Source organism: Haliotis rufescens, unplaced genomic scaffold (assembly GCF_023055435.1).
Source record: "Haliotis rufescens isolate VD_foot unplaced genomic scaffold, xgHalRufe1.0.p SCAF_117, whole genome shotgun sequence".
Taxonomy (NCBI): domain Eukaryota; kingdom Metazoa; phylum Mollusca; class Gastropoda; order Lepetellida; family Haliotidae; genus Haliotis; species Haliotis rufescens.
Window position 1 is genome coordinate 20,270 of NW_025963799.1, and position 14,146 is coordinate 34,415.

A 14,146-nucleotide genomic window follows, 5' to 3' on the forward strand; every position below is an offset into this window, starting at 1 on the left:
TTAAGGAATAAATGAACACAGACGCTATAATAATTCTCAAGGGCACGCTTGTTGGTTGAAACAAAAACAGTGTGTGTGTAGTGTGTGTGTGTGTGTATGTGTAGTGTGTGTGTGTGTAGTGTGTGTGTAGTGTCTATGTGTGTATAGTGTGTATGTGTAGTGTGTGTGTGTCTGTGTGTGTGTGTAGTGTCTGTGTGTGTATGTGTAGTGTGTGTGTGTGTGTAGTGTCTGTAGTGTCTACACAATAAAAACACTTTGTTCCACACATACTATATGAACTGTTTTCCACCCGTTTTTCTTCGAGTTTACATTCCGTCAGACATGTGATTAAACCCCCAGGTACGGAGTGATTTTGACATGATGTTTATTCACAATGCTTTTGTCGGCTATGCAAAAATGGTTATATTGAGGACGAAGTCCATTTTGTGTTTATCTGCCCGTTTTACGCATCATTCAGACAGAAGTATATTCCTGTCAGATGTTATAACAATCCACGTGTTAATACCGTTAGCAATCTCTTAAATTTTAAAAATGACTGTATACTCAGAAATGCAGCTAGGTATGTGAAGGAAGCTCTGTTACTACCAACAAAGCCTTATACCCTAAGTATTGAATTCAATGTAAATTGCCTCCATTGTGTGTTACGAAATGTAATTTAAATGTACATTGGCTGCCAACCTCCCATACATGAAGAAAACATATTTTTAGTAGAAATCCCAGGCTTTACGCTCGCTTCAATATTTCCACAATATATGGTGGTCAGTTTTCACCAAACTTCAAACTACCGCGCTCTGAAAGGGAAGATTATAAGATGGCGAAAAAGTGAACGTCACCAGCCGAAAGCCAGCTGGTTGAATATGATTGAATGACATGCAATGACCTACAAGACGGAAAGTCGAAACTCACCCGCTGTTGTGGTAAACTCAACCTCGTTGCTGAAGTTGCTGGTCGTACCCGTCGTCCCTATAGACACCATGAAGACACGGTACCGCTGACACGGAATCAACCCCACGAGCGCCACCTGACGTCGGTCACCATGGATACCGCGTGTCACACTGTATCTCCCAAAGGGAGAGTCGACTAGATCGTAGGTGAGTTCAAATCGGAGGATGCAGGGGGTGTCAGGTGGTACGATCCAGTAGAGTGAGGCACGGGTTTTTGTCGCTGAGAGCACAGTCAGGTTGTTGGGGGGTAAAATCAAGTCTGAAAAAATGATTTTGATATTTTAACATTAAGTTTTCTTGAACATGAAACAAATAAAGACGAACGTCCCTTACCCGTTTCGTCGGGTTGAAAAGATGGCTGATGGCTGATGCCACGTAAACACTTTAACTCACTCACAGATTGTCGTAACCTTCAAGTTGAAGGGACGAAAAATGGCAAGTTTTATATAACCGAATGCTATGTAGTTGCAGTATATGAGATAATTGTAGAGGACAGAGCAATCTGAATATACACCTGGGCTAACAAAAGTATGGACTTACAAATTTTTATTTCCATAGAATTAAAAACGTTATCAAAAAGCTCCATCGAAAATGGATGTGTGTACTTTATTCTGTCCGGCAATTTTAGAAAGTGGTACAATGTAACAAATGTTATATTTGGAATACTGTCTTTGTAAAGTATTGATTCTAGTACTTTTGGGGGTTGAGTCGCATCCGTTGAGCCAGAGTGAGGCAGTGTGGGCTCGAATCCCGGGTGGGACTCAACCCAAAAAGTAATAGAATCTGTATGTTTGTAAGAAAGTGTTATCCCAATTATACAAAATTTCTTAAATGCCAGGCATATATAAGGGGGAGCTTTAACACTGTATCCATCTGGGAATCGAACCCGGTCTATCGCTTCGACCGCCCGTGACTAATTGCCTCAGATGAGCTTGGCACAGGCCGTCAATATTCAGCGGGTCTGTCTGTAGGATTATCAATGTCGATAACGAGTTATTTCTGTGCGATATAGTGATACATACTATGTGATGGATAGCATCTTAGGTCTAATGTTACTAAAAGCTATAATTCATGATAACGCGAAAAACGAGGCCATTGATCCTGACAAATAGATACTTTGTTAACACACAGTGTGGGCCTCTGGTGAATGACGGGACGTACAGTACCGGCCATATGCAACTCACACTTCCAATGCGGCCACAACGAACGACGCCGATGTTGAAAGCAACAGGAGTCAGAGAGTGAGTGGCGTTTCTGCCTCAGTAAGTTATTTCACAGCAGTCTGTAAGTAGTCGAGCCTGGTCCAGACAAACCAGTGCACGAAGATGCAAACTCCGACCAACGTCTGTGTACCGGGTTACATATAAACATTTCTGTCAAAGCCGAGATATCATCTCCTCTGGCGGCGTAAAACCCTATTCATTCACTCTATACAAAGTGGCGTAACTGCGTACCAAGACTTCGTTTATCCTGACATTTACTAACTTAGGTAAGGGGCCACCTAAGTTGGATAACTTTTGCCCAATCCCGTTGACCATATATGTCAATAAAATATGTTTAAAACAAACTTAGACGTCTGTACTGTATTGTCCGGATCATCGGGAATTCAGTAAGTGAGTGGATGAGTGAGTATTGTTTTACGCCGCTTTTAGCAATATGCCAGCAATATCACGGCCGGGGACACCAATGATGGGCTTCACACATGTGGGGAATCGAGCCCGGGTCTTTGGCATGACGAGCGAACATTTTCCGGAGTTCAGTTAGCCTGGAGAATGAAAATCGGCTTGGCATAATTTGAACCAACCACGTAGATACCATTTGTTCATTCAAGCAATTTTTTTAATTTCATTGTTCCAGTCCTCAAAGGAGATAAAGAAAAAACAAATAACAAAAGTCGGTTAGATGCCGGAGGCCAGGTCATGACACCAGGCTATGACACCTGGTCATGACACCAGGCTGACACCAGGCTATGACACCTGGTCATGACACCAGGCTATGACACCTGGTCATGACACGAGGCTATGACACCTGGTCATGACACCAGGCTATGACACCAGGCTGACACCAGGCTATGACACCTGGTCATGACACCAGGCTATGACACCTGGTCATGACACCAGGCGGACACCAGGCTGACACCAGGCTATGACACCTGGTCATGACATCAGGCTATGACACCTGGTCATGAAACCAGGCGGACACCAGGCTGACACCAGGCTATGACACCTGGCCATGACACCTGGCTATGACACCTGGTCATGACACCAGGCTGACACCAGGCTATGACACCTGGTCATGACACCTGGCCATGACACCTGATCATGACACCAGGCGGACACCAGGCTATGACACCTGATCATGACACCAGGATATGACACCTGGCTGACACCAGGCTATGACACCTGGTTATGACATTAGGCTATGACACCAGGCTATGACACCAGGCGGACACCAGGCGGACACCAGGCTGACACCAGGCTATGACACCTGGTCATGACACCTGGTCAAGAGGGATTCAACATTACTTTAATCTGATGGAGCAAAAGACTCTTCCGTGCGATACATTACTTATTATTGTGCATAGACGTTGACCGGATTCGGTTAACTGGACCCGTGAAGATCCCGGGGTGGAATAGGTCTTCAGCAACCCATGCTTGCCGTAAAAAGCGATTATGCTTGTCGTAAGAGGCGAATAACGGGATCGGGTGGTCAGGCTCGCTGACTTGGTTGATGCATGCCGTCGTATCCCAATTGCGTGGATCGATGATCATCATACTTAATCCTTGGATTGTCTGGTCCAGACTCGATCATTTACAGACCGCCATCATATACTAGTAGCTGGAATATTTCAGAGTGCGGCGTTTAACAACAGCTGTCAACTTGAATAAAAATCACTTTCCCTGAAATTCTATAACGCCAGTGAGAATATGACGCTTAACTTTACAATATGTATGTGTGTGTGTGTATGTGTTGATTGTTTTATGCCAGTGTTTTGACATTACCTCTATTGCTGTATTTTATGCCGCCATTGTACTTTACTGCTATTGTAGTTGTTGCACAGTAATTTATATTGATTTGTAAACCTAGTTGATTTTATAATACAGTGTATGGCATTTCTTTGTTATTTGTTGGTTTCACACTGACTTCGTTTGCGTATAGATTTCTGGGTAAACTTAATGTTTTAATTTGGAAGTCGACAATACAAATAATTGTGATTCTGTCGAAACATCAGCATATTTTCAGGTGAGTGATTTCAGTCCACATTTAACGAGTAGTGATGATAATGGAAGCTTTTGTAATAATTGATTGCTCTCGTTGACATAGAAATATATTTAATTCACGGTACACGCACTACATACTACTATAATAAGAGAAATAACACCGTTGCCATGACAACCATTAAATTATTAAACCTGAAGCTTCATTTATTAAAGTACCTGAGAATTGATATTTCTTATAGTTTAGGTTACATTTAATAATTTAGTATTACTATTTTCCCTTATCTCCTGGGGGGGGGGGGGAGGGGGGCGGAAACGGTTTTATTCAATCAATGTTTACCATTGTACCATAATAACATTGTTTTCTTGTTTCCTTTAATGTCAGGTACGTAATTTTGATCAGTAGTGTTGGGTAGATGTGTTGAGAAATTGTCAAAGAAGGCGGGCGAGAAGGGTTTTCGCCTTTTTTTCCCGATTTACACCGGATAGAAAGTATACGCGCATATTTTTTTGTGGCCGCTAATGAAACAAACAAGAAATGGACGGCGACGAGTTTGATACATAGTTGTGTTTTGTACCTGAAGTTTGCAGTGTTTTGTACCTTAGGTTGGCAGTGTTTTGTACCTTAGGTTGGCAGTGTTTTGTACCTTAGGTTGGCAGTGTTTTGTACCTTAAGTCTGCAGTGTTTTGTACCTTAGGTTAGCAGTGTTTTGTACCTGAAGTCTGCAGTGTTTTGTACCTTAGGTTGGCAGTGTTTTGTACCTTAGGTTGGCAGTGTTTTGTACCTGAAGTTTGCAGTGTTTTGTACCTGAAGTCTGCAGTGTTTTGTACCTTAGGTTGGCAGTGTTTTGTACCTTAAGTCTGCAGTGTTTTGTACCTTAGGTTGCCAGTGTTTTGTACCTGAAGTCTGCAGTGTTTTGTACCTTAGGTTGGCAGTGTTTTGTACCTTAAGTCTGCAGTGTTTTGTACCTTAGGTTGGCAGTGTTTTGTACCTGAAGTCTGCAGTGTTTTGTACCTTAGGTTGGCAGTGTTTTGTACCTTAGGTTGGCAGTGTTTTGTACCTGAAGTTTGCAGTGTTTTGTAACTGAAGTTTGCAGTGTTTTGTACCTGAAGTTTGCAGTGTTTTGTACCTGAAGTTTGCAGTGTTTTGTACCTGAAGTCTGCAGTGTTTTGTACCTGAAGTTTGCAGTGTTTTGTACCTGAAGTCTGCAGTGTTTTGTACCTGAAGTTTGCAGTGTTTTGTACCTGAAGTCTGCAGTGTTTTGTACCTTAGGTTGGCAGTGTTTTGTACCTTAGGTTGGCAGTGTTTTGTACCTTAGGTTGGCAGTGTTTTGTACCTTAGGTTGGCAGTGTTTTGTACCTGAAGTCTGCAGTGTTTTGTACCTTAGGTTGGCAGTGTTTTGTACCTTAAGTCTGCAGTGTTTTGTACCTTAGGTTGGCAGTGTTTTGTACCTGAAGTTTGCAGTGTTTTGTACCTTAGGTTGGCAGTGTTTTGTACCTTAGGTTGGCAGTGTTTTGTACCTGAAGTTTGCAGTGTTTTGTACCTGAAGTTTGCAGTGTTTTGTACCTGAAGTCTGCAGTGTTTTGTACCTGAAGTTTGCAGTGTTTTGTACCTGAAGTCTGCAGTGTTTTGTACCTGAAGTTTGCAGTGTTTTGTACCTGAAGTCTGCAGTGTTTTGTACCTTAGGTTGGCAGTGTTTTGTACCTGAAGTCTGCAGTGTTTTGTACCTTAGGTTGGCAGTGTTTTGTACCTTAAGTCTGCAGTGTTTTGTACCTTAGGTTGGCAGTGTTTTGTAACTGAAGTCTGCAGTGTTTTGTACCTTAGGTTGGCAGTGTTTTGTACCTTAGGTTGGCAGTGTTTTGTACCTGAAGTTTGCAGTGTTTTGTACCTGAAGTCTGCAGTGTTTTGTACCTTAGGTTGGCAGTGTTTTGTACCTTAAGTCTGCAGTGTTTTGTACCTTAGGTTGCCAGTGTTTTGTACCTGAAGTCTGCAGTGTTTTGTACCTTAGGTTGGCAGTGTTTTGTACCTTAAGTCTGCAGTGTTTTGTACCTTAGGTTAGCAGTGTTTTGTACCTGAAGTCTGCAGTGTTTTGTACCTGAAGTTTGCAGTGTTTTGTACCTTAGGTTGGCAGTGTTTTGTACCTTAGGTTGGCAGTGTTTTGTACCTGAAGTTTGCAGTGTTTTGTACCTGAAGTTTGCAGTGTTTTGTACCTTAGGTTGGCAGTGTTTTGTACCTTAAGTCTGCAGTGTTTTGTACCTGAAGTTTGCAGTGTTTTGTACCTTAGGTTGGCAGTGTTTTGTAACTGAAGTTTGCAGTGTTTTGTACCTGAAGTTTGCAGTGTTTTGTACCTTAGGTTGGCAGTGTTTTGTACCTTAGATTGGCAGTGTTTTGTACCTTAAGTCTGCAGTGTTTTGAAAATAGGTTGGCAGTGTTTTGTACCTTAAGTCTGCAGTGTTTTGTACCTGAAGTTTGCAGTGTTTTGTACCTTAAGTCTGCAGTGTTTTGTCTTCAGCCTAGTAACGTTTTTGATGACGCTTGTTATCTTATGGTCAAACCAGGTTCTAAATATATACTTTCTTTTGCACGGGAGTTGTTGTGAGGTTCATGTGGGAGGCCGACCCGAATGACACATCCTGTACATGGTTACCACTTTTAGGAAACTTACAAACGTGTGCTCACAAACCACGGATCATAAGCAGGGAACTTACAAACGTGTGCTTACAAACCACGGATCATAAGCAGGAAACTCACAAACGTGTGCTTACAAACCACGGATCATAAGCAGGAAACTCACAAACGGGTGCTTACAAACCACGGATCATAAGCAGGGAACTTACAAACGGGTGCTTACAAACCACGGATCATAAGCAGGGAACTTACAAACGGGTGCTTACAAACCACGGATCATAAGCAGGGAACTTACAAACGGGTGCTTACAAACCACAGATCATAAGCAGGGAACTTACAAACGGGTGCTTACAAACCACGGATCATAAGCAGGGAACTTACAAACGGGTGCTTACAAACCACGGATCATAAGCAGGGAACTTCTTGGATTTGAATCTTTGACCAGCGGATCCTGGTACATAAAGGACCGCAACTCTTCAAATCGTAAAAGCGGCGCCTGGCACAGCCTCATCAAGCAGTTAAACAAAATATATATTTGAAAGATTTTCCCCAAAATAATTAAAATAGAGGTTTAACGAAGGAGTTGTTTGAAACATTCGAAACAAACCGGTGTCCATAACTAAAATATTCGGAACCACACCGGTGTCGAGTACAAACATTTGGAATACACCGGTGTCGAGTACTAAACATTCGGAACACACCGGCGTCGAACATTCGGGACACACCAGTGTTGAGTACAAAGCATTCAAAACACACCGGTGTCGAGTACAAACATTAAGAACACACCGGTGTCGTTTACTAAACATTCAGAACACACCGGTGTCGAGTACTAAACATTCAGAACACCCCGGTGTCGTGTACTAAACAAAACTATATTTCAGTGGAGCATTGAATAAACTACATTAAACTCGACGCGGCTTCATTGATCCTCGTCTGTCACAACCACAGTTGCCCTGCAAGTTAACCAGAATAACAAACCCTTCATGGTTCTATATTTGGTTTGTTTGTTATTAAAACACACAATTTTTGCTACGTCGAGGCTGTATCGACTGTAACGTTCCTCCATTCCCATTAATAACACATACTGTTCTGCCGGTACGCCAATGCCTATTTCAAGGCAGGTTATCTTGACAATGTCAAAACTACGATAACTTTTCACTGTCGGACCCGGTATATGTGAGTAGCGGAGGTGTTGGGGTTAAGGGTGGGGGTGGGGGTTGGGGTAGGGGTAGGGATGGGGGTTGGGTTGGCGGCTTTGTGCTTGTGGCTGGATGGGTGGGTGGCGGCTTACTGTGTCGGAGAGCCTCTCCAGAGGTCCCCATCACCAATACACCCCACCGCATCTTTCAACTGGTAAGAACACTTTGTCGAATAAAACATGTCGAACATGCTATGGTATGTGCAAACTCTTGACCCCAAAAAACTCCCGCCACGCCCCCTCCCAACTCCAGTCACGACCCCTTCGATGAGAGCTGGAACCGTCTTGTCGCCTTGTTAGAGTTGTATAAATAGCATTAAATTTATCTGAATAATTGGACCATGGCCTAGAAGCATTTTTGGAAGTAATTGCGATTCAGACTTACGCCAAGTAAATGTCAGACATACTTTTTTCACGCTGCTCTCAACCACTACGTACAGATACATGACATTATGGATGCGTTATTGATTTTACCAATCGCATTAGCGTACTATGAAATGTCAAAGTGCCTATAGCATTGATGTGAGAAATTTATGCGACTATGAACGTTGTCATTGTCACTACAGAAGACACGATAGCTTCATCACGACTACACCAATATATATACATAGAAGGTGTTGAAGGATGTCTCATTGGCGATTGGACTAAAGCACACCTGTCCATTCACTGTGTGAACAATAATATTCTGGGAATGGACATGTTGTGGACACACACACACACACACACACACACCAACAAATACACAAACACATACAAACACAATTGGAGTATGAACCTTTATAGAGTGAGGGCCACGCTGTATGAACAATGGAGCTTGCGACTGTATGACTGTATGAACGTTAGAGCTTGCGACTGTATGGACATCGGAGCTTGCGACTGTATGAACAATGGAGCTTGCGACTGTATGAACAATGGAGCTTGCGACTGTATGACTGTATGAACGTTGGAGCTTGCGACTGTATGGACAATGGAGCTTGCGACTGTATGAACAATGGAGCTTGCGACTGTATGAACAATGGAGCTTGCGACTGTATGACTGTATGAACGTTGGAGCTTGCGACTGTATGGACAATGGAGCTTGCGACTGTACGATTGTATGGACGTCGGAGCTTGCGACTGTATGAACAATGGAGCTTGCGACTGTATGAACAATGGAGCTTGCGACTGTATGACTGTATGAACGTTGGAGCTTGCGACTGTATGGACAATGGAGCTTGCGACTGTACGATTGTATGGACGTCGGAGCTTGCGACTGTATGAACAATGGAGCTTGCGACGATGTTCATACAATGTTTGGCCCTCACCCTTTGGAGGTGCATACTCCAATGACCTCACAGAGAGTGAAAGTCAATTCTTATTAACTTTTATATCACTGTGTTTTACCCCGAGGGATGCAGCGTTTGATCTATACGTGTGACTTCATGTTTTACCCCGAGGTATGGAGCGGTGGATCTGTACGTGTGACTTCATGTTTTACCTCGAGGTATGGAGCGTTGGGTCTATACGTGTGACTTCATGTTTTACCTCGAGGTATGGAGCGTTGGATCTATACTTGTGACTTCATGTTTTACCTCGGGGATGTAGCGGTGGATCTGTACGTGTGACTTCATGTTTTACCTCGAGGTATGGAGCGTTGGGTCTATACGTGTGACTTCATGTTTTACCTCGAGGTATGGAGCGTTGGATCTGTACGTGTGACTTCATGTTTTACCTCGAGGTATGGAGCGTTGGATCTGTACGTGTGACTTCATGTTTTACCTCGAGGTATGGAGCGTTGGGTCTATACGTGTGACTTCATGTTTTACCTCGAGGTATGGAGCGTTGGATCTATACGTGTGACTTCATGTTTTACCTCGAGGTATGGAGCGTTGGGTCTATACGTGTGACTTCATGTTTTACCTCGAGGTATGGAGCGTTGGGTCTATACGTGTGACTTCATGTTTTACCTCGAGGTATGGAGCGTTGGATCTATACGTGTGACTTCATGTTTTACCTCGAGGTATGGAGCGTTGGATCTATACGTGTGACTTCATGTTTTACCTCGAGGTATGGAGCGTTGGATCTATACGTGTGACTTCATGTTTTACCTCGAGGTATGGAGCGTTGGGTCTATACGTGTGACTTCATGTTTTACCGCGAGGGATGTAGCGGTGGATCTATACGTGTGACTTCATGTTTTACCTCGAGGTATGGAGCGTTGGATCTATACGTGTGACTTCATGTTTTACCTCGAGGTATGGAGCGTTGGGTCTATACGTGTGACTTCATGTTTTACCGCGAGGTATGGAGCGGTGGATCTATACGTGTGACTTCATGTTTTACCTCGAGGTATGGAGCGTTGGATCTATACGTGTGACTTCATGTTTTACTTCGAGGTATGGAGCGTTGGGTCTATACGTGTGACTTCATGTTTTACCTCGAGGTATGGAGCGTTGGATCTATACGTGTGACTTCATGTTTTACTTCGAGGTATGGAGCGTTGGGTCTATACGTGTGACTTCATGTTTTACCTCGAGGTATGGAGCGTTGGATCTATACGTGTGACTTCATGTTTTACCTCGAGGTATGGAGCGGTGGATCTATACGTGTGACTTCATGTTTTACCTCAAAGGGATGTAGCGTTGGATCTATACGTGTGACTTCATGTTTTACCTCGAGGGATGTAGCGTTGGATCTATACATGTGACTTCATGTTTTACCTCGAGGTATGGAGCGTTGGATCTATACGTGTGACTTCATGTTTTACCTCGAGGGATGTAGCGTTGGATCTGTACGTGTGACTTCATGTTTTACCGCGAGGGATGTAGCGTTGGATCTATACATGTGACTTCATGTTTTACCTCGAGGGATGCAGCGGTGGATCTATACGTTTGACTTCATGTTTTACCTCGAGGGATGCAGCGGTGGATCTATACATGTGACTTCATGTTTTACCTCGAGGGATGGAGCGTTGGATCTGTACGTGTGACTTCATGTTTTACCTCGAGGGATGTAGCGTTGGATCTATACATGTGACTTCATGTTTTACCTCGAGGTATGGAGCGTTGGATCTATACGTGTGACTTCATGTTTTACCTCGAGGGATGTAGCGTTGGATCTGTACGTGTGACTTCATGTTTTACCGCGAGGGATGTAGCGTTGGATCTATACATGTGACTTCATGTTTTACCTCGAGGGATGCAGCGGTGGATCTATACGTTTGACTTCATGTTTTACCTCGAGGGATGCAGCGGTGGATCTATACATGTGACTTCATGTTTTACCTCGAGGGATGGAGCGTTGGATCTGTACGTGTGACTTCATGTTTTACCTCGAGGGATGGAGCGTTGGATCTGTACGTGTGACTTCATGTTTTACCTCGAGGGATGTAGCGTTGGATCTGTACGTGTGACTTCATGTTTTACCTCGAGGGATGTAGCGTTGGATCTGTACGTGTGACTTCATGTTTTACCTCGAGGGATGTAGCGGTGGATATGTACGTTTGACTTCATGTTTACACTGAGAGCCATACAACAACCAGCTGTATTGCGAATAAAACAGTTCCCCAAAAGGGAGGTGACATGAGCATATGTATGCTCAACTTGCTTTACAGGAACATCTGTGGTAGTTAGTTTACAAGACATGTATTCAATTAATATCATCTTTTGGTGAGAAAGGTGTGTTTAAGAACTATCTCAGTAAGTTCTTCACAATGACAGCGCGTCGTAATACATTTACATCAAGTACAAGACGTCAAAATGACCGACACGATAAACGTGACGGAAGAGATTTCCGAAATTGTTTATAAACTTTGGCGGTTACATGTGTGGTCATCATAGATCACTTGGCTGATCATTGGCAGGTGATTATAAAGAGGTGACAAACAGAGGCTAAGGTCAATTCATAGATTGCTGTAGACTGTAACTGTCAGTCTAGACACGAATTCCAAGAGTTTTCCCTAGGAATGTGGAAGTCGGCGTCAGTGCAGTGTTTACGTCATCTCAACAATACAGTCTCGCGAAAAACGTATGAACGTCATTTGCGTTCATACACAAATTGACCGGCCCCTCTTCCGGTAGAAAGAAGTATATCGTGGAAACCTCAAATAATAATAATAATAATAAAAATAATAATAATACACACACACAACACACACACAAACATGCATGCATATATGTATGCATATTCTAATTCACAATGAATGATCAATTCTAATCAGCGATAATCGTTAATCATAATTATAAGTGTTCATGCATGTAAAAATTAGAAACTGTTTTACCTACACTTCAAACAGCAGTAGCGCCTACAGCTCGCCCTCAGCCCGTCGGATGACGTCAGACTGGTGAATAGCTCCACTGTATGACGACACAGGATGTGTTGTCTCACGGCCCGAAATAAACACCGGTCACGTGACGCGCTAGCGAGGAGCTGCTGTTTACTTGTGGGACTGATAAGTGTTGTCAGAGCTGTCATGGAAACCACAGATGTCACATCCAACAGAAAAAGGTGTATATTCCATATATGTGACAACACTCTGGTCGTGGAATCTCCTACACTCTTCCAACAGGGCACTATAATCCAATTCACATGGCACCGTTATAATCCAGTTCTGTTAGAAACTCCAGCAGTTCGTCATCCCAAGCAGCGGTGAATCTCCACTGGGAAAACCTGCCCAACACATAAAGCCTGTCTCGCGTCCGGCGTCAGTAACACAAGATCCATCGTCGGCTGTGGTAGGTAATGACGCGACATCGTTGTTGAGGACGTGGTCACGTTCCTCGATTGGTCAGCAGAACTCCCCTCCATACAGCGTTAGAGTGAGTCTGTCGACCGGTCGTCGTCACGAGCTCGGCTATTGGCGGACGATGATGAACGGAGACAGGGAACAGAGGCTGTTTGGCTCGTGCGGAGAGCGCTCAGCTCAGCTTGTATTGAACCGTTCACGCGACCACTCGGCTGCCTGCGATAGCGATGCGAGAGAGCGTGTATCACGTTTACTGTTTTTAAACCAGTTTTCTGACTCTTGCTTGATTTTGCACTAAGCACAACAGCTTTATAGAAAACAGTTATATTTGAATCATGAAAATACAAGTTGGGGACAAGTAATACTTGTACAAATATTTGCCCCCCCCCCCCTTGTCAAAAAAAGTTAACTACGGCCTTGATATCCGTGCAGACGAGCGAACGCATTCACCACAGAACTATCTCCTGATACGGTACAAACAAGTTCTAGTGCGTGTCTAGTGTTAAACCAGTTGTAGTGCGTGTCTAGTGTTAAACCAGTTGTAGTGCGTGTCTAGTGCCAATTAAGAAGTTAGACGGACGACAACATAAGGCGGGATGTGAGCTGCTGTGTTGACAATTAAATCCTCTACGATATCCTGTTCCCGATTACTGTCTGAGTGTAAAGGTTATCCATCGCCGTCAGTAGTAATCACTGACCACCCCCAGAATAACAGTCAACACGACCCATGAAGATCCGGGGTAGCACAGGTCTCCAGCAACCCATGCTTGCCGTAAGAGGCGACTAACGGGATCGGGTGGTCGGGCTTGCTGACTTGGTTGATGCATGTCACCGTATCCCAATTGCGTGGATCGATGCTTATGATATCAATTACTGGATTGTCTGCTCTAGATTCGATTATTTACAGACCGCCGTCATATAGCTGGAAGATTGCTGAGTGCGGCGTTAAACAACAAACAAACAAACAAACAAACAGTCAACACACCGGCATTTCAAATTGAAATGCATGAGGTCACTTTCAAGTTATCTCTGTTTATTTAAGCATGTATGACATTAAGAAACAAATACCATCACGTGACCTTGTCCTGTCATATAGAGCAGGCAATGGGAACCTCAACACAGTGGGCTGGCTAAAATTAGATTATATATAGCGATAAGTTCGTCTTTCCTCATCATATGAAGAACGTGCCATTGATGCGTGGTCACTGACGTCACGAGGTAAGGGTTATCACAAGTAATATTTGCCACGTTGGGCAAATGACTTAGCAGGAGAATATTTCTAACACAAAGTGCAGAGTCCTGCACCTTCAATTGTTTGGAGTGAGTGAGTGAGTGAGTGAGTTGGGTTTAACGCCGCTTTTAACAGTATTCCAGTTATATCACGGCGTGTCAGCTTAATGTGGGAGGAAAGCCCGAAGTGATGCAGGTCTCAGA

At 43.6% G+C, this 14,146-nt stretch overlaps 1 protein-coding gene across 1 annotated transcript; it reads right to left on the minus strand.

Moving 5' to 3' along the window:
• Positions 1-856: 856 nt before the first annotated feature.
• On the minus strand, positions 857-12,875 carry LOC124120007. The gene is made up of 2 exons (XM_048393201.1): positions 12,252-12,875; positions 857-1,203 (listed from the first exon to the last, which is right to left on the minus strand). The coding sequence occupies exons 1-2, from the start codon at positions 12,439-12,441 to the stop codon at positions 881-883; spliced, it is 513 nt and encodes a 170-aa protein (XP_048249158.1). The 5' UTR covers positions 12,442-12,875; the 3' UTR covers positions 857-880.
• Between the last annotated feature and the right edge of the window lie 1,271 nt (positions 12,876-14,146).